A 21,678-nucleotide genomic window follows, 5' to 3' on the forward strand; every position below is an offset into this window, starting at 1 on the left:
GGGTGTATTCTGTATATCCTTCAGCATGTTGCTGTCTTAGAAACTTGATGTGCCTTAAGATATCTGCTGAATCAAAGATCCAACTTGAGAAGAGCTGAAAAATCACTTTCCCCTAAAAAGGCTGTTTAATTCATATTTGTATAATGCTATGAATCAAATCATTCTCTCCAAAGAGATGCAAATCTTTCTGAAAGCAGGAATCAGCTAGGTTTGCGGGGGGCGGGGGGGGGGAGCAAAAGGCTTTTCTGCATGTCAACTGAGGGAAAAGAGCCACTATAATGATATGTTTTCAATAGTGTTTGAGATGCATGTACACTTTTTAAAATCCAATGCACCGAAATTAAATAAGGAATGCTTGGGAGATACTAAATGCTCTTCTGGTATGAACAAAGTCCTATGGGCATAAAGAAGAAAACAAACTATTCTTCCATTCTGCATGCAGGTAAGTGGTGACTTGAGAAGATGACTGAAGAGGACATGGACATTCCATACAGAACACAGAGCAGTAGATCTAAACTACAGTAGAAATATTTCAAAATATAAGTAGATGTGTTTTGTACAATGTGTACCTTTTTCTTCTAGAATGTTCCTATAAGTCTATTTTAGGGGAGAATCAGATCATCCAATGAGAACCAGGAAAAAATCCAGCTGTTTGTTTTATGAAGGATCTAAGGAAGGAGAATCTACTTTTTTAAAATGGAAAAATACTTATGGAATGATGTCTATACATAAAGCTATATACAGAGTCAGGAAAAAGTACACTTAAAAGTTAATGCAAAAGATAAATACATCTCAGAAGCATTACAGAGTGGATTAGATGGAACCTGAACCAGAATATAGAAGCAACAGAGCTAAAGGACCAGAAGGGCAAAAATCGAATCTAAGAAACCTATAAAATCTGAAAGTGGAAGCATAAAGGAAAGCATTCAAGTGAACACAAAACTGAGCACTATGAACAAAGCATTGTGAGGCAATGCAAAGACAATCAGGGGGGCTTATCATCCAGGGGAGCATATAGAAGTCACCAGAATATGGTTTCACCAAGACAAATGATAAAACTACACAGACATGGGGGGTTGTCAACCACCCCTAACATCTCTGAGGTCTGAATCTGCTAGAAGAAGATAAACCTAATAAAACTGACTTCCTGACAGTCTCTCTTTCCCAAGGTGGAAACAAGGAGGGAAACTTTTATTCTGGACTTCTGACAAAGAACTGGTTGGCTGTTGCAAACATAACAGAAGCCCTAAGAGTTTGTGACATCATTTTAGGATTTACAGAATCAAAAAATGGGAATAACTTTAGACTGGTCCTCTTGGATAGCAGGCATCCTGGCTCTTTCTGCAATTACCACAGTGCACTGCAAATACTTGTTTATGTGTAAGCTTTTGTCTACTAGACTATGAGCTCCTCTAGGAAAGGAGCGTTGATTTAATGCTCTTCGTATATCATGAACAGTTCCCAAACCTGGACCTCAACAGGTATTTAATGTTCCCTAAACAAACAGCCCTGAACATCTGCTTCCAGATTTTTGGAGAAAACAGGTTTCCACAAAACATTAAAAAAAAAAAAAAAAAAGTATGGCTCAGGGTAGTCCCATGGTTATAAGGGACAATGATTCATAGGCCACAGAAGATGCTAAAATATGACTTTCTGATTATGCAAGAATAAATGATTCTAACAAGAAAAGAAACTGGGGAGAAATCTAAAGAAACCAATTGTTAACAGAGGGAGAATCACACAGAATTAGAATTGAAAAGAATGCTCAGGAAAAATGGTTGGAGATAAAAAACCTACCTGTCTGTAATAAGAGTGTCATGATCCTTGAGGACTAAAATCAGAACATGTAATGATCTGAAGCTTGCGGACAATGTTGAAGGCAAGAAAAAGCTAAGTTTGGAATAGGAGAAAATTAGGAAAAGCCCCTGTGCAGCCTGGTGTCATAATGCTAAGCCCCAAGAGAAGGCAGGGCTATGCAGTTCCATCTTCATTTTGCTTCTTTCCATCTTCTTTATGAAAAGAGCACAATCCTCAAACCAGAATGGACAGATTAAGCAATGTGGAGAAGAGAACTGTAAATCAGTAAAGACGCAAAAGACAATAAAAGAACATCCACTCAATTTAAATGAGTTTTAAATCTTTAGGTGCAAAATGAATTAATTCTATTCCAGGGAATTAATCCTCACAGATGTGATCACAAAACCACTGTTAAGATAAGTGCTGGAAAAGGAGAAAATGGCAGACTCTAGAAGCTAGAGCTTATAATTAGTTCTTGGGAAAATGCTTATAATTAGTTCTTGGGAAAATTTGAAACAGATTAGGAGCTGGATGATTTCTTTAGAAATGAGTGACAGGTTTAGCAAGCACTGCTGCTCTATTGCTTGCATTTGGGGGCATATTTCATGGAAAATAATATGCAGCATTCTGGCTAGAACCTTAGCTTCCTTTCAACTGAAGCGCACAGGAAGTTAAACTTTAATTCTCAAGTGGAAGAGGTAGGTAGTCATGGAGGCAGCTTCTACCTGACAACTGTTTTCCACTGGAAATGTCCTCTTTCTTTCTACCATGGTCTCTTTCCTTTCTTCTTCTGCTTGCTGCCTGTACAAACTCAAGACTTTGAAACCAGCTACTTTCCCATCCCACTGACACATCAACTCCATTAAACAAATGGAATAGAGGGATCAATGAGAGCCAAAATGCATTTCTATAAAGAAGCAATCATATCAAAATAATTTATTCCTTGGATGGGCTTTCTAGGATATCCTAAGTATAATATATCTTGAATTGAGCCGTTTCTGGTAAGTCCTCTGACGGTAATCTTTTGGGATAAGATGTAAAGTGTAGCACTGGGTAACAGCAGTGTTTAGATGAATTTTTACAAAACTTAAGGTACTGTGTGTCAGCCTGAAAGTTTCTGTGATACTATTCCATTTACAATTGCACCAAAACCAGTGAGATATCTAGGAATAAACCTAACCAAAGAGGTGAAAAATCTATACTCTGAAAACTATAAAACACCGATGAAAGAAACTGAAGATGACATAAAGAAATGGAAAGACATTCCATGCTCATAGACTAGAAGAACAAATATTGTTAAAATGTCTACACTACCCAAAGCAATCTACACATTTAATGTGGTTCCTATCAAAATACCAACAGCATTTTTCACAGAGCTAGAACAAACAATCCTAAAATTGTTTAGGATTGGGGAAAAACCTCAAATAGCCAAAGCAATCTTGAAAAAGAAAAGCAAAGGTGGAGGCATCACAATTCCGACTTCAAGTTATATTATAAAGCTATAGTAATCAAAACAGCATGGTACTGGCACAAAAATGGACACATAAATCAATGGAACAGAAAACCCAGAAGTGAACCCACAATTATATGGTCAATTAATCTTTGACAAAGCTGGAACAAATTTCCAGTGGAAAAACAGTGTGTTCAATAAATGGTGTTGGGAAAACTGGACAGCAACATACAAAAGAATGAAACTGGACCATATTCTTATACCAAACACAAAAATAAATTCAAAATGGATTAAAGATCTATGAAACCTGAACCCACAAAAATCCTAGAAGAGAGCACAGGCAGTAACTTCTTTGGTATCAGCCATAGCAACTTCCTTCTAGATAGGTCTCCTGAGGCAAGGGAAACAAAAGCAAAAATAAAACTATTGGGACTACATCAAAATAAAAAGCTTCTGCACAGCGGAAACAAAAGCAAAAATAAACTATTGGGACTACATCAAAATAAAAAGCTTCTGCACAGCGAAGGAAACGATCAACAAAACAAAAAGGCAACCTACAGAATGGGAGAAGATATTTGCAAGTGACATATCTGATAAAGGGTTACTATCCAAAATACATAAGGAACTTATAAAAACTCAACAACCAAAAAGCAAATAATCCAATTAAAAAATGGACAGAAGACATGAATAGACATTTTTCCAAAGAAGCCATACAGATGACCAACAGACACATGAAAAGATGCTCAACATCACTCACCATCAGGGAAATGCAAATCAAAACCACAATCAGATACCACCTCACACCTGTCAGAATGGCTAAAATCAAAAACACAAGAAACAACAGGTGTTGGCGAGGAGGTGGAGAAAAAGGAACCTTCTTGCACTGCTGGGGGAATGCAAACTGGTACAGCCAGTGTGGAAAACAGTATCAAGATTCCTCAAAAAGTTAAAAATAGAACTAGCAATAGCACTGCTGGGTTTACCCAAAGTTACAAAAACACCAATTCAAAGGGATACACGCACCCCTATGTTTAGAGCAGCCATTACCTACAATAGCCAAGATACGGAAGCAGACCAAGTGTACATTGATTGATGAATGGATAAAGATGTGGTATAAATATACAATGGAATATTACACAGTCATAAAAAAGAATGAAATCCTGCCATTTGCAAAGACATGGATGAAGCTAGAGTATTATGCTAAGTGAAATAAGTCAAAGACAAATACCATACGATTTCACTCATCTGTGGAATTTAAGAAACAAAACAAATGAGCAAAGGGAAAAAGAGAGAGAGAGAGACAAACCAAGAAACAGACTCTTAACTATGGGGAACAAACTGATGGTTACCAGAAGGGAGATGGGCAGGGGAGATGGGTTGAATGGGTGATGGGGACTAAGAAGTGCACTTGTGATGAGCACAGGGTCATGTATGGAAGTGTTCAATCACTGTATTGAACACCTGAAATGAGTATTACACTGTATGTTAACTGGAATTTAAATAAAATTTAAAAACCAAGTAAGTTTCTGTGATACTGCTTCCCTTATCTTTGACTCCATACTTTTTATCAAGCTCAGCAAAACCCACAAAGTTAATTTAAATATCCAAATGGAAGCCAATTCTAGAGATGACAGAATCAGTAATTAAAATTACAGCTATTTAATTAAAAATCATTGAATTCTTCACATAAATGTTAATGTTACCAATAGCATTTATCTATCTCTTTAAAATCTCGTAGTTCTTTCATAAGACAAACTTGTAAGATGGTGATACACAAACGGTATACTCTAACCTCATCAAATCGAAGCATAAAATTTAAGAGGTATACACATTCAGATTTTTAAAAATGTATTAGGAAAGTACAATATGAAAGAGATCTAACTAACCAGTCATATGTATGAAAAAAGGGTCTAGTGGTTTTACTCAATAGCTTATATCTAATATGACAAATGGGTAATGGAATGTCTAAAATGGTAACATTAAGACTGTAAATAGATGTGCAGTGTTTACATTAGCAATTGTAGGACAATGGGCAAACTGCAAGGGAAACCACTCTGAGCCTCAGTTTCCTCACTTACGAAATGGGGGTAATACCTATGCCCATAGGACATTTTTAAAAAAGGACTCTGTAAACTGTAGAGGAATATACAAATATATAGAATAAGAACAGTTTTAATGAAAAAATAGATCTATTATCTGAACACATCAGGATTATTAAAGTGTGAGCTTTATATTTTAAGAAAAACATTTATTGTCCAATCAAAATAAATGCAGAGGAGAACTAGACTACAGAGAGAACTAGAATCCATGCTAAGTGTAAAATGGCTGGAAGGCCTAAAAATGCTTCATCTACCTCTAGAAGTTACCAGACAAGTGGTAACCGCCTTCACATATTTGACAAGAAGTATAAATGGGAAATAGATTTTGGTTTCACCAAAAGAAAAAATTCTTTAAGAATTATTAGTTGCCTTTAAAAGACTTTCTGAATTGTGTATATGTGCCTGTTTTAGGGGACGATGTACACACATTCACACACACATATGTATATTCATTTATGTATTTACGTATTTATTTATGGGTATCACAAATGAGAAACTGGAAGAAAAAAGTGTTATTAGGTGACATTCTTTTTTTTTTTTAAAGATTTCTTTATTTGAGAGAGAGAATGAGAGAGAGAGAGCACATGAGAGGATGGAGGGTCAGAGGGAGAAGCAGACTCCCCGCTGAGCAGGGAGCCCAATGCGGGACTTGATCCTGGAACTCCAAGATCATGACCTGAGCCGAAGGCAGTCACTTAACCGACGGAGCCACCCAGGCGCCCTAGGTGACATTCTAAAAACTGTGAGAGTGCTTTGTGGGGATGGTGTTGAAGAAATAAGTAAACAGCAAGAGCCGAGATTTCCAGAGTTCAGAGACAAAGAAGACAGAAGAAAAGGTTTGATCGTGGAGTGGAATCGACAATGAATGCCACAGTACAACCAAGACGTAAGTTATAACTCATGTGCAAACGAATCTGAGTAAACGCTTCCGACGTCTAGATGTAACACAAAGCACACCAGGTTCTGCAGGCCTCCAGAAGTATTCAGACACCAGTATCACTCTCTCAACCATTAGCTTTCACTCAACATTTTCTGAATGTCTACTCTGTATCTTCTTTCCTAAAAGTGATGCTGTTCTGCTTGTTGTTTTTTCTTTAGTGGTTCACTACAGGCTGGCCATTGTGAACAAAGTCAGTGATAGCTTTTGATTGTTCAGCGCCAATAAAACGCTTTTATGGGGGTATACGTTCCTCTTTGGGCTTGTTTTCATAACCAAAGTATTTTGCTACCTGTGCAGCAAATCCCCACATGGTTATGTGTCTACTGAAATACCTAAGATTTCTGATGTTCATAATTTTCCATATTAAAAGATTTCCAAATTTCCTAAGTTATTAAAAAACACCAAACCCAGTTTTGTACTCCCTTTAATTACACAGCTTACTTTTATTTTGACAGTGAAGATCAGTCTCATCTTTTCCTGAAAGATGGCTCCTATCTTATCTTATGGATTTAAATCAAAGTCAGAAAAATTCCCAAAAAAGACTAAAATTATCCATGTTCTGAAACACGACTTTAATTGACAAATTCTTCATAACCCAGCTCTGAGCTTCATTCTTAGAAAGTATCATTTCAGACTTTAAAACAGTAATTTGCTTTATTTCTTAATTTCAGAAAAAAAATTCAGGAAATGAAATAGCTTTCTCATTATTTTATACTAAAAACTAAATCAAACAGATATGGGTATAGTCATGGTGATGTATATGGTAGTAAACATTTCCAACCCAACAGACCAAGCAAGCACACAACTTTAAGAGTTCTTCCTCATTGTACTAGTTACAAACCAAGAGATATTTGTTAACGTTTGGGATTCTTTTACAAATAAATGTTTGATTTTCAAAACAAGCATGTATATTGTGAAATTTAGCTATTTTAGCTATATGAAATGTCTGATTAAAAAAAGACTATTTTGCTGTTTCTTCCTCTATACTATTTATTCACAACTAGGGGAAATAAAAAACTTTTGTGCTTCCATTTCTCAAGTGATGTCTCAATTTAAAAAGAATTAGTCCTAGTAAGAATGCATCCTTTGCAGACCTACAAAAGATAATACTCCTGTGGAAATTGGCATTTCAAAAAAACCCTGATGAATTCAAAGGCTTAAATGCTCACCACCAGTCCACTAAGGGGCCTTAGTTTAAAAATCATTTAAAATATACATTTATTTAAGTGTTCATCCTTAGCTATGATTTATGATAGTTGGATCTGAAAAAGATTGCCAAAGATAGTCTTGACAGAACCAATTCTTTTTTTTTTTTTAAGATTTTTTTTTTTTATTTATTTATTGAGAGAGAGAGAGAATGGTAGAGAGAGAGCATGAGAGGGAAGAAGGTCAGAGGGAGAAGCAGACTCCCCGCTGAGCAGGGAGCCCGATGTGGGACTTGATCCTGGGACTCCAGGATCATGACCTGAGCCGAAGGCAGTCGCTTAACCAACTGAGCCACCCAGGCGCCCTTGACAGAACCAATTCTTAATCAATGTTGAGCCCTACTGTGAAGGAAGCAGGAAGGAAAGAAGGGAAAGAAGACCAGGTGAATACATTCTCAAACTCAAATCAGAAATTCTTATTTCACCATATCCTGGACCTTTATACTGAACTAGAACTATCATTTCAGTGAAAAAAAAATTAATTCTATTAAAAATTACACATATTTGTAAAACACTGAATTTTAGTCATATTGTCTGGAAGTATTAAATGACTTTTAAAAGAGCTAAATAACTCAGAAGTTGGGGAAAGTGGATAATACCGGTCTTACAATGTCAAAAATCTTTATCAATTCAACATTTAACAGTTGCAGTGATTGTTAATCTACTCCAAAACTCAGACTATGCTTACTGTTTAAATGTGCTGTTTTAAGAGAGAAAGAAAAAAAAAAAAGATCACTTAAAACTAAATGCCGGTTTGGAAATAAGCTGAAAGATGGTAGACTGGTTCCTGGGGCAGTAACTGGGAGATAAATGATCATAGAGACCCGAATAAGCACTCAGCAGCCTGAGAGGGAGAGCTTTCTCCTGTGAAAAGGGAAAATTCGGGCCTGCTGGGGATGTTGTAGGGTAATCATATAGGGAGTGCACATTAAGATCTAGTAGAGCATTCCCTCTCTAATTGTGAAAAGTTATACAGGGAAAGATGATTTTCTTCTTTATCCAAAGAAAGGAAAAAACCAAATAGAGAAGTGAACACAAGGTGTTAATATAAGACTCATGGTGGTCAAGAATTAAAACCTGAAAGTGTGTTATAAAACAGAGGTTGCAGGGATGTATGTATGTATTTGGAAATTATGAGATCTTTGCTTATTTTACTAATCGGCTTCATTCCAATCAAGTATCACTTATAAAATAGGTGAGGTCTTGGAAGTTTACACGTAACAGCACTGACTGTGCCAAAACTCAAGATATGTTATATCTATCTGGGTCTGGGGAAGGCCACAGTTACTTTAATTAATGAACAGTTTAGAAGTAAAAAGAAACATATCTGATAGCAAATCTTACCCTAAATTGGGGGTTGGGGGGGGGATGCCCGTTAGGGCATATATATCATTAATCCATATTTATAAGTTTTAATTAAAACTCATTTTTTAACATAAGTGGAACAATGGTATGTAACCCAACCTTCTGCTTAAAGCCAATGACATACTTCCTACTTTGGCTGATGAATTCATAACCCTGGGCCTCCTTTACCTTTAGCTGGATACTCAATTTATAGATGTAATACAGGAAAAAATAAACAGCTTCAGGGTATCGGTCTTCTTACAAATGCCAACATAGAAAATGACAACACTTAAAAAATAACCCAGTAATGTTCCAGATCACTATATTCTGCTCCGTAGACACATGATTTCAGTATGCAAGACTGATAACAGAGTGTAAATGTTAGCACAGTCCTTGGGATAAGATCTCACCATATAAGGAAACAGCACTAGGCTACAAAAGTTGATTGCAGTCAGCTTTCCTGCATTTCTTCTTGGAGATGGTGATGGTATTATCATCTTTAAATCCTTGTGGAGCTTTCCCTCTGTTTCATTATGCTGAAAACAACAACCTCCTTGATTGAAACATTATCAGCAGATATGCTATTGTTTTACATGGTGTAGCATATAGCAGTTCTTCAAGATGAGTCTGAGATGACAGCTTTAGTGTGAGTGTAGTACATCTTGGTGCCATTACTATAAGTTTTTTTTTTTTTTTCATTCTGTAATATTAGAGATGTCACCAGTCTAGTGATCATGCATGCTGCTCCTTAAATGCTCTTTGGTACTGCAGAAAAATCCTGGGTAAATTTAATTCCACCTCTGTTTTAATCTTTACTTTAGTTCTGACATTGGTAATTAGTTTAAGTCTACATTACGAGTACCTGCTAGGTTACACCCCCCTCCACCCATCACTAATGTTACTCCAAGACCACTGGGTCACATTTAAAACCAGTTTCCACAACTTACAGGATCTGTGATAACAGTCGTCAGTAGATGGACACTTTGAAAGCCTTCATTATTTGCACTGACATTCACAGTTGAAAGCCCTTGACTTGCAAGAACTACTATAATAATCAAACCGTAAGACACAACAAAGTTTACAGAAGAGATATATTCTGAATCTTGAAGTTTTCTTCTCCTTGAGTTACATGTTTGAAGGCAAATTCAGATGGTGAGGGCTAAGAGAACTTTAAATTGTTGTTAGAATGTGATTTTGGGCAAATCACAATCCTTCTGAGCCTTGTTTATTATTAGCATTATTATTACTTGGTCTTTAAAAGGCAGATTGTTAAAGAGTATGTCCAGATTTCAAAGCTCTGAAATTTATTCTAATAGAAGTTTTCTTATTATCCTTAGGCCTGTCCAAACATGGGACAGGTATGCTTACTAGTGAGACTGAAATCTGATGAGAAAAAGCTATGAAAATATTTGTTCAGATAAAATATGGCCAGGGGTGAGAAAGGCATCAGTATTATAGCCTTGCTGCGTTTAAATAGGGTCTTTATTTCTTTAAAAAAAATTTTAGAAAGACTATAAATGCATCATTTATCCTGAACATATGAATTAAGCAGAACATAACAGGAATAAATACATGAAACGTCGCAGAAAAATGGCCAGAGACTTTTTCCTCTGCTACATTCACTAAGTGGAGAATTTTAAATGAAAATTATTAAGTATAAACAACACACGTGCACACACACACATTCACCCTCACACCCATAGAGAGTGCTACGCTTATAGTATACCTCTGCTAAGCAAACCTTTTCTTACATGATGCTAATCAAATGTCACAAATAAAGATTATTATTGCTATTTCAAAACTACTCACATGGTTGTTTCAAACATTTTTACCTACTCAGGAATACATGTATCCTAAAGCTTTATTACCTATAGCTCCTTGCCTTCCTCCCTTTTATAAAGGGCGGTATATAAACGTTGCCTCACCCACAATCTTAAGTATTGTTGTGAAGAAGTATGGGATATCCGAAGGTTTAATATTTGCCTTTCAGCCTACAGGGTAAAACATTTGAGTCCAGGTGCACACAGCCCAACAAAGAATAAGCCAAAATTCTCACAGATGGAGTGGGTTATTTATTTTGCTCTTGTAACAGTGAGATAATTAAAGAACAGTACTAGACCACTGGATTGTACACTTTAGTTATTTGTATGTTGTGTGAATTTCACTTCTATTTAACAAAAAAAGGTACTGGGTGCTTTAGAAGCTTTATACATTTTATGGAGGTGGGGGAAGCTTTTGTAGTGTTGCTTTGTAATAGAGCACAATAGCGGGTCTGAGTACCAAACAGGAGCTGAACAACAAAACTGTTGTAAGCACGGTACCTTTCTGGGTCAGTTGAGAGCTTCCAGGAACCCTTAGAAGAATCGCACATGTGAAGTGGACTAAGAACAAAGTAAAGTCAATAGCTGCCATAGGAAGCATGGTCTGAAGGAACCTGGAGAGAACGGATTGGTTCTTTCAGTACAACTTCCATCTGGAAGTTCCATTTCATGGAACTTCTAGGTACTTCAGTTCAATTCTCAAGCAGCTTAGATTGCTTAGGCTTTCCTTCAGTTCTAGGTACCTAACAGGTATAAACCAGATTTTTGTGTAACTCAAACCCAGGGTAGACTCTCTGAAATGTTACAGAACAGAATAGATTCCCTTAATGAATCTTGAATTCTCAAGAGTGATTCTTTGGAAAAAGCTCCTGACTAAGGAAGCTGGTATTAAAGGCTGGTACCCCGAGCAATATATGGTTGGTAAGAGTAATACTCATGGCAGCAAATCACAGGGCAGAAAGGAGATCGAAGGAGCAGTGGCCTCTTGATCCACCAGCATGGTTTCACAAACAGTATTCTTGAGCAATGACTTGTACTCTGAAGTATTATCGCTTTTAAATGTCATCGTTGATATATCAGCTGAGATATATGGATCAAGTCCAGTGAGTTAAAAAAATACGTTGTCAGTAAATTAAAAATGCTTCCAAACTAAGTATATTTGCTATTAACTGAATAAAGAAAAAAATGTAGATCTCCATTTCACTTTATCTTCAGCAACTTTCCCTAGAGGTCACATCTAAGTATGTAGAGTACAAGAATAGATTAGTTCAATGACTTGTAGGCTTATATGTATCTATTCTCTTCAGGGACACACTGTCAAAATATTTTTATAACCTGTTGTAATAAAATTCTGACTTTCTCTCTCTCCTACTCTTCACCAATCTACTACTTTTAGTTCCAATGTGCTATATAAATAAAGCACAATGACCCAGTACAACTAAGTAAGAGGAGTTGGTTCTTTTCAATTTGTATGTGTGCTTGGGAGAAACTAGCTCATATTTGGGCTCTTCAACTACCAGACCTACCGCCTCTAAACCTTCCACATCATAAATAACATGTTCACCATCCCTTACACTCACTGGGCTTACCTACACCTGTCCAGTTTCATCCCTGGTTCTTCCCAAGCCTTCCCCTGCATTGTGCTTCCTGTGCTGAGGAAGGAACGTTTATCCCACGGGGGCAGTTTTCCTTTGGGTCATCAACTTAAAAAACCTGACCCAGGATTCCCCAAGCAGTATCATGCTTTCTACAATCCTCTTTCCTGCAGTCTGCTTTCTCACTCTCAAGAAATGGCTGGAAGGTAAGTGAGTAGAGTTTATGAAAGCTAACTGCCTTTCCAACCCCCAGCTCTGATGTTACACATTTATAGACCATCCTTTCTCTGGTTCTCACTCATCATTCAGCACTGAACCGTCATCATGCTGACCACAGTACCCTAATCTGTCATTCCCTTAACAACACTATACCTGTTCTTTGACCTCACCAAAACCTAAAGTCACTGAACTCCCTTTAACACACACTATTGGTTCTTTTCTGCCTTGGTGGACTCTTCTTGACCACAAGATTAGGTATTTCAATGTTGTCTTCTTGCGTATCTTTGTATCCTTTTCTTTTTCGCAGAAAAATGGCCAGAGACTTTTAACCTTCTAACCAAACTCTCAATATTTGCTTTGTCTATCCTTGATGCTTTGTGCAGAACCAGAGAAACACATACAAAACCATACATATTTGGATTCTGAAATTTTTTAATTTGATCTTTATCTTTACCCAGCAATTCTTGAATTTCTGATGTACTTCTAGGCTTATTCTCACAGGTTTATTTAAACGCCTTTCTTTACTGAGTCCCAACTCCACTCTTCACCCCCATTCTCACACAATATGCATTCAATAATAACTGATTAAGAGTCCCTTCTTGTGTTCTCATTTTCTCTAATCTCACCTTCTCTTTCCTAGATTTTCTGGTTGTCCTTACAAAGAACAATGCCCTCTTCTCAAAGATAAGTCCATAACCTCATCTCAGGAGCTTATCTCCTCCCAGCACTAGAGAAATCTGCTACCCTACTGGATTAGTCTGCCCTCTCTTTAGCACTGTCCATGTCTTCTTCTCAAATAGCTCTATATGTTCTGCTTTTAAATATTTAAATATCCACCTTACCTTAAAGCAATGCATTCTAAGATCTACCACCCTTCTGGTAAGCATCTTGTCTTTCTCTTACCCTTAAGTGCCAAATGTCTTAAGTAAGTAATCAATGGTTGCTGCATCCATATCCTTGACTTTTCCTCTGAATCCTAGGAATCTGATTTCCATCTGTACCTTTATGAAAGTTACATTTTTAAAGCTCACCAGACACCTAGGCCTTTTCTTAGATCTCATGTTTTCTGGCTTCTAATTCATTAACTTCTTCTCCATTCCTACTATTACTGTTCTAATCCAGGCCATCTTATTTGTACTGCCCAGCAATATACATACCGAAAACTGTTTCCGAAGTGGTCCTAATTTCAAGCAAACACATCACCAAATTAATCTTTTTAAAATGCTACAGTCAAGTTACATCTTCAGCAAAGAACCTAGAGTTCTCTATCACTGACCACATCCATTATCAAGACTAAACTATCCTTCCCAGTTTTTAAGGCTTTTGCACACTAATTCCACCTTTCTGTATGACCTGTATACTCCACCTTTCTCTATGACCTATATACCTCAAACGAGTCCATCTTCTTACTGTCCTTCTCTCCTAATCACTAGAGACCACTGCAATCTCTGTCTCTGGTTCTTTGTTCAGTCTGTTCCCTTTATTGTATTTCCCCCTTATATCATTTAAATTTCAGCCATCCTTCCAAAAAAGCCCCAGACTTTATGAAGCCTCTCCCTGAACCAGCTTACATTAGTTTTTTTAATTCCCATTTTCACTTTTTTATCAGCATAGTGTTTGATTAGTTCGCTAAACATTTCATGTGTAAATACCTGCATATATTACTGCCATTTACTCGGCACAAGGAGACAATACAGTAGGTACTCATTCAGATAAAAAAGGTTGAGAGGAGAAAGATATAGCACTAAGGGCAGAAAGACTAGCTTGACACTGGATAACTAACTTTGGTCCATATTTTATAGAAAAAAACATATATATCATTGTTTTGGGTTATCACCTCTTTATAAGATAATCTTTTAAAAATGTTGTGTTTTTAATTGCATGATATCCATCTCTTAAAACCAATTAAGCAAATTTGGGAAAACTTCAAGATCAAATAAACAAAAATCTAAAACCTTATAACTCAACAGGATAAAACATCCCCCAGTTTTTAATGTATGCACAAATAACACAATGGTCGTCATTTTGTAAGATTTCTATGCACCTGCAATTCATTCCTTTTTCTTGGCTTTCTGAAGCAATGCCTCTGTGGGAGTAGCTCCCTTATGGACCTGTGTTACAGCAGAAGCTCTGGCAATCCTGAAGGTGCTTGGAACACCATACAACTAGGAACAATGTCAGTAAAAAATGTGCACAGACACAATGCATTCGAGTGTTTTCTTTGAAAGAACACATATATAGAAAGCTCTATTTAACACCTAGAACACTAAGAGAGACAGCATACACACACGACTAAGATACTGAAGTCAGAATCGTGAATGTATGTCTTCCCTATTAAGATTTTTTTTCACTCCCTCCAAATTATCATGTATTTTAAAATTTGGGGTATTAATATTTAATGCCCTATGTTAGTGCCACTGTCAGAGCAATGAATAATAAAATGAGTCTAGACCACTGTGGAGGTACTTGTTAAAATATATTAAGAGCTGACCCTACAGAAACAATCTGAAAAAAAACTGTCATTAGACTGTTATCCTTGATGATGGGATCTATGCTTTATTCAACCCTCAAGACCTAACTAAAGGTCACTATACAGAATAGGCACTCAAACATCTGACTAATATTTTGTTGTAATAAGCGGAGAGTATACAAAAGCACCACCGGGAAAAACAAAATGTGACAGAACGAAAAGGAAAATATTATTAACCAGAAAATATTCTCTAATGGAATCTTTAAGAAAATAAAAAGAGGCACTTGACATTCATCATGACTTAAATCATTCACTCCAGGTCTCTATTTCCTACAGTGGCACTAAAGCCATTTCAGGGTAGCAGTTCTTAACTTCTCTTCCGGGGGTGGGAGGTGGAGTGGGGTGTCACCAAGCCCTTTATAAATTTAGTAACTATTGATTTTCTCCCCAGAAAAAAGCAGACAGCTATACATACCTACAAATGCGTAACTTCGCTAGTACACCCAAAGGGTTCTGAACTCTGGCATTTACAATTAGGATGTAAAAGCATAAAAAGCTTCCCTTGTGCATGACACATTCATCATGCAGGAATTTAACAAAAACTAATCTGAAGCTTTTTAGAATTTTTCATTCTTTACCATCATTAGGCTTCATCAACTTACTTGCTATGTGAAGCGGTATTTTATGTGTTGTGTAATTTCTTCTGTGCTAATATAATGAATTACCACTATGATTTCAAGACCTCACTTTAAAAAAAAACACACTATATGAAATATTAGGTAAGCAAAATGGTGAGGCTTATTATTCTAGGCTCGAAATTATGAAGTTAAAGGATAATCTTTAGCTTTTCAATGTGAAAATAATTCAGTTGAAGCCTAAGTGCCCAAGACACATTTTCCTGATGTATGGTGTGTGTCAAAAGTGTGAAGGATGGAGAAGCAGGCAGGGAGAGAATTTTGGATTCTAGCAAGTCTAGACAAACTATCTGACGGTTTTTTTGGCCTTGGCTAGGAAGGAGAAAGGAGAGAGAAAGCAACCACAGCAAAGAAGCCTTGTATAACAGGTGTATCTCTCTCTCTCAACACAGAGAAGTAAAGTAAATGGGAGGAACCATTTGTCTTGGAAAAAAGATCCAGGTGATGAAAGGCTTACACTGATGGCTGGAGAAAGCTACATACTAGTAAGCTTCATTATGGGAAGCCCAAAGCCTAGGAACCTTAGCACCACAGGAGACATTAAGCGGATGTCTTTGCCTCTTAAAGCAAAAATGAAACCATAATTAACCTATGATAAAAGGTTTTCGTCTAATAAGTCTATAGTAATTTACTTGTATTTTCTCAATTTCTTGTAATGCTGCCCTACAGTCACTTTTGAATAGAAATTAGAGATTGTCACTTACGCAGAATCTTACAAAAATAATTTAAATGGCTAGTTAGGTGTTCCTACACACCTCAGTTAACCAAATCAAAGGGTATCTAAGAATAGATTTTAGTTTACCCACTATACCTGAGGACAAAGCCATTTCATTTGCTGTATTATAGCTAATAGAAAATAACCAGACTTCATATAGAGAGGTAACCTCGAAAACTCCAACATGATATTAAGTAACACAAATAACGTGTTTTTAAATAATAATTATTATTTTAAAATCCTTAGGCTTTCTTTCTTGGTAGTCACATTACTCTTTTAATAGTTTTAACAAATAAAGGCATATCTTTTATCACAATTGTTTCTTGAAAACGTAAAGAGGAGAGCTGACTTTCCCCGTTCTTCCCAGATGCTTAATTTAGGCAGAATATGGTCATGTTTTCTGAATCAGCTTTTGTCCACTGCTCGGAATTGAATTCAGTTTATTTGCTTTCATTATCAGCTTTAAAACTATTTCAAAAAATTGTGTATTATCCAAAAACATCACTTCACATTATGTCCTAACAAAGTACTTCACTATCCTCTGTGATCAAAATTATCTACGACATCTTACATGGCCTAATTTTAGAGGATCCCCAATCTCTTCTCCTCCACCTTAGTCTCATTCTGGCCAGGTACTTGTAATAATAGCTTTATTATCACATTTCATTATTAAACAACGAAGTTTCCAAACAGATATCTCACAGAACTACCGTTTGTTCAATAAAAATGTTACACTACTATGGTTGCTTCTCACATACAATGTTTACCCCATATTCAAGTTTCTGATAAATCAACTGTAAGTTGAAATTCTGTTTCTGAGGCATTTCCTGGTATACTAGGCAGTGCATTAGAAAAGAGATATTGCATTTAGTCTATAATAATTAACCTTCTATATATAATTAACAACCATTCAAAAAGAAAGTGCAAATGTGCAAATGAGAGACAACAAAAACAGTTTCTAAACATGTAATGCATTAATATAGGCTATAAATCCATACAACTAAAAATAATTGCTGACAACATCCTTCTGAGCATTAAACAACACCACCAATTTTGTTTTATATGTTTTCTTTCTTCTCAAGTATTCAAAGAAATGCAATAGACATTATCTTAATTTTCAATTTTTTCACGAGTATATTAGGATATTACCATTTTTTTTCACAAATCAGAAAACAAGGAACTACCATTATCTTTGCATAATTTCAATTATAGAGCCAAAACAAGAACAATTCTAGCTAATCTCATCTGGGATCTTAATTAGTACTACAAGTTTATTTGTGTGAGTTAAAAATAGTATCACTCATGAGAAACAATGCCAAAATTATTATGCTAATAAATCGTGTTAAAGGCCTAATGAAGAAATACTTTAGCAACTATGAGGTAACACACTAGTTGTAGGCATGAGGAACGTTTATATTGGCTCTTTTGGGTGTATACATTAAATGCAAAATCAGAAAGGAATCATGCAAAAATCCGGTTGCCCATGCAAGCACCCCAGAGTCTAATCCTCTCCTCTCAGTTCTGTTGTCAGGCCACAGTAGTGTGGAGACTTGTAGGCTGCTGTCCTTGTTGTAATGAATGGGAAGAGGCTGACAGTGGCATGGTCGAAACCTTCACCTCTTCTTCCCCTGTGGAAAAGTCAGTCATGGTCTAGTTATGGGTGACTAGATTTGTTAACAGTCCCTTTAAAAATGATTTCAATATTTGGAATACTGATACATATATAAAATACATGCTTAATGGCTGGAATCCGGGTGTGAAACAAGACATGAATTTTAAAATATAAACTTATCAAGTACCTAGAAAGTAGTTACACTATAAACACACCCTTCAATTTAATACTATGTCAGATATAAGAACAAATTTAATAGATTTAGGATTATAAATAGACAAAAGGAAAAAAAAAAAGACCAGGAAAGCCATTCTTTTCCAAGCCAATTGGACCCCTTTTAAATTCAGATACTCCTCCTAACAGTATTTTGTGAAAAAAATTGAAAGTAAGTTCACAGATGTGAAAACATGTTTTCAAAAGGAAAAATGACAAGTCCATGTTTTAGAGGTAGAAATTATGTTTATAAAAAATAAAAAGATATAAATATTAATTCAGCAAATTACCAGACAGCATCTGAAAATTCACTGTGTACTTCTGAAGGAATTAGCAAAGAATAAAATGCTAACAATACAACGATCCAATTGACTGAAAGCGAGATGACTACTTCTAGGTCAGAGAACTATACACAAAATGAGATCAGTTCTCCTAATTATAATTGATAATTACTGGACTGAAAGTGACTTGTTTCACACATGACTCAAAATCCAATCAAGTCACTGTTAAAATAGCTAATTCAGTAATAAAATTTAAAGAAAAATGTCCTCTCACGAGTAAAATTTGAATAAACAAAAACATGAAAAAAATCCAATCCTAAACAGTTTCAAGTATTTTTCTAAGTATAAACAACAATGCTTACAGACTGAGACTATTTTTTGTTTTCCAAACAATTTTTAGCATTATGGAATAAAAACATCTTGGCAGAGAGTTCTTTGAAAAACAAATCTGCAAAATTACATTTGGAAGTACTTAACTGACAGATTTAACTGACAACATGAAGAAAGGCTTCTCAGCCTTTAGAACAGGTTATTTCATAATTTTTCAGTAAATTGGCCAAGATTCTATAAACTCCAAGTACACAGCAAGGAGGCTGTGTAGAGGAAATCTTAGACTAGAGTTCTTGGTGAGAACATGGTACTAATAAGGACTACACAAGAGATTAAATTTTATCAAGTTGATAAACTTCATTCTATTTTGTAGCTATAGGCCATATCCCTGAGCTGGGCCAATTGTCTCATGAATAGATACTGTTGATAAAAAGGGACCTGCAAGTGTGTGAGAGCAACAATCAATTACTATGGGAAGAAAGCCAAGTTAAAGCACATGCCAGTGATCTTCATTTGTGAAGGTGAATATCAATGTTGTAGTGGAAAAACATTTCAGTTTGAATGTGGGATCTGGGTACTTGTCCTAATTCTACTACTAATTGAATGTTTGACCTTTAACAAATTATTTAACCTTTCTGGAACACAGCTTTGCTTTTTCTAAAAGAAGGAGTTGAACAAGGTAAGTCACTTTTTAGGAAAAGTCACTTCTTAAACAAAAGCACATGGTTCCAATAGCGAAAGAGATCTGAATGGTCCGACTATAATTGTCCACTAATCAAAGTTTTTCCCCAAGAATATTTATTTCCAAAGTCCTTCTAGGCTTAGCAAACTGGATGCGCAGCCAAGCAAATGCTGCTAAAAAGATTTTACCTAGTTAAGAAAACAATGAATTTTAAACAACAAAAAAAAAAGTTTTCATGTAGGCATAAGAAATAGAAGCTGCATTTCTGTCAAACCTCTGGCAACTGCCCTTCCCATGATAGGTTTCAGATATATCAATTTTTAATAATTTAACTGAAACAAACCAAAACTAAAAATTTAAATACAAATATATAATAAATATAGACATGGTATCTGTAGGATATATAGGTGACTGACACCTGAGTATTTGCTCCTAAAGGTCAGGGACCCTGTTTTGCTCTACATATCTAAAGAATATATAAATATACGTGCCTTTTCCAGTGTTGAATATTGTCTAAGCATATCTTAAAGTGGCAGGTATCATAGAAACAGTAGGTACTCTCCATTATGAAGACTTCACCAACAGCTACCCTGGTAAGATACCATGATATTCACTGCAGGATACAAAGTTGAACCTATTTCAATAGTTCAACTCAAGTACAACTGATTTACAACTAGGGGTGGGGGAAGCAGATACTGCCTAGGTATTAAATTGCTTCAAATTAGACACAGTTAAAATGTACATCGTTTTCCAGAATTCCACTTCCTGTCATTTCTAATTGTTACTGAAAATCCTAAATGATCTGGCTACAATTATATAACTATTCTGTTTTGAGGTTTAGCACATTCATCTTCCTGAGATATTTGCCAAATATTTATAGGACATGAGAGTATTCTGTGTAACTCTTAATAACAATTTTAAATATTTTTTTCATTAAAACTAAAGTTTCTCTTGTCATCAGAGACTTAAAAATAACTTAATAATAAGCTTAATCATAAGTCACCATTTAAATACCAAACAAGTATGCATAGTCAAAAACTGAAAATCTGAAATAACAAACTCTCCCAACCTCCCACAAAATACAATGATTCAGAACTTACAAGTTGGTGACTTCATTCTTAGAATTTCTGGGAAAAAAAAGTATTTTATGCTCTATGTTTGAGTATATGTTAAAAAGAAAACCCACAAAGATAAGACCATAATTTAATGCCACATTTTTTTTTTCAGAAAGTATCTAGTTTAGATGAAGATTTCAAATGACTAACATGAGGACAACTACACTCACAAATCAGTAATTATTCATTACCACTGTGGCATTTTCACAATATATACTGGTTTGAAATATTTGGGTTAAAATTATTCTTTTTGTGCTAATGGACAATATGGTAACTGTGAAATCAGAAGAACAGATAACTTACTGAACATAGTCATGTAATAAGTCAAATAAAAGCATACAATGAAGACAGCTAAGAACTGGAGTCCCACAAAGGCACCCTTCTTCCTGTCATATCAACTCCACACTGTGTTGCCTCCCTGTCAGAGCTCCCCATGTTCTTGTCCATTCTATTTATACAATACATAAGCACCTCCCATTGCTGAAGGCAGTTCTATTGCCTCTTAATGAAATGACATACTAATTCCTGCCTCCACGCCTTTATTCAGGAGTTCCCATCAGTATAGAAGGTCTTTCTCTTTTCCCCACTAACCCAAATCCAAGATACCATAGTACAGATCAATTCCTACTTCTTCAGTGAAGCCTCCCCAACAATTATAGGCTCAAATGAGATCTCTCAGATTCCAGTTATCATATAGTTACCACTCTCATACATAGTATTAAATTTATTTCTTCAACTACACTGCAAAATACCTGGAAATAATATCCATATTTTAGAGTTCTTTTACATTACCCACATGGCCTAGTTCATTATTGGGCAAACAGGGACCCAAATATTCACTATAACTGGTTTAATATTTTACTTTTAAATGTTTAGGATATTTAGGGGAACTTAACTTTAACTCTTAATGTTATAATCAGTTATAAGATACACTACTAGTCATTAAAATGCCACATTTCTAAATGATTAAAGCAAAACAAAACAAAATTACACTCTAATATGCTGTCTTGAATGGAAGAAAAAAAAGCAGTATCAGGAACTGAGTACTTAACTGTTTCACAAGTGAATATCACGTAGAAGGAGAAGATTGAAAAAT

The 21,678-nt window shown here is 35.7% G+C and overlaps 1 protein-coding gene across 6 annotated transcripts in view; it reads right to left on the reverse strand.

Moving 5' to 3' along the window:
* The window catches only part of CNOT4 (CCR4-NOT transcription complex subunit 4), a 144,966-nt gene that overhangs the window by 10,102 nt on the left and 113,186 nt on the right, over positions 1-21,678 (reverse strand). For 2 of the 6 annotated variants that reach the window (XM_028106275.2, XM_028106274.2), the window contains exon 11: positions 16,333-17,977. The exons of the other annotated variants lie outside the window; for them this stretch is intronic. In XM_028106275.2, coding sequence (XP_027962076.1) covers positions 17,877-17,977 — 101 coding nt within the window. In that variant the 3' untranslated portion in view covers positions 16,333-17,876. Of the gene's footprint in view, positions 1-16,332; positions 17,978-21,678 lie in introns of those variants that run through there. 6 annotated transcript variants of the gene reach the window in all.

This window comes from Eumetopias jubatus, unplaced genomic scaffold (genome assembly GCF_037043125.1).
Source record: "Eumetopias jubatus isolate StellerSeaLion01/CBP00866 unplaced genomic scaffold, mEumJub1_p1.0 scaffold_14, whole genome shotgun sequence".
In the NCBI taxonomy this organism is placed as follows: Eukaryota; Metazoa; Chordata; class Mammalia; order Carnivora; family Otariidae; genus Eumetopias; species Eumetopias jubatus.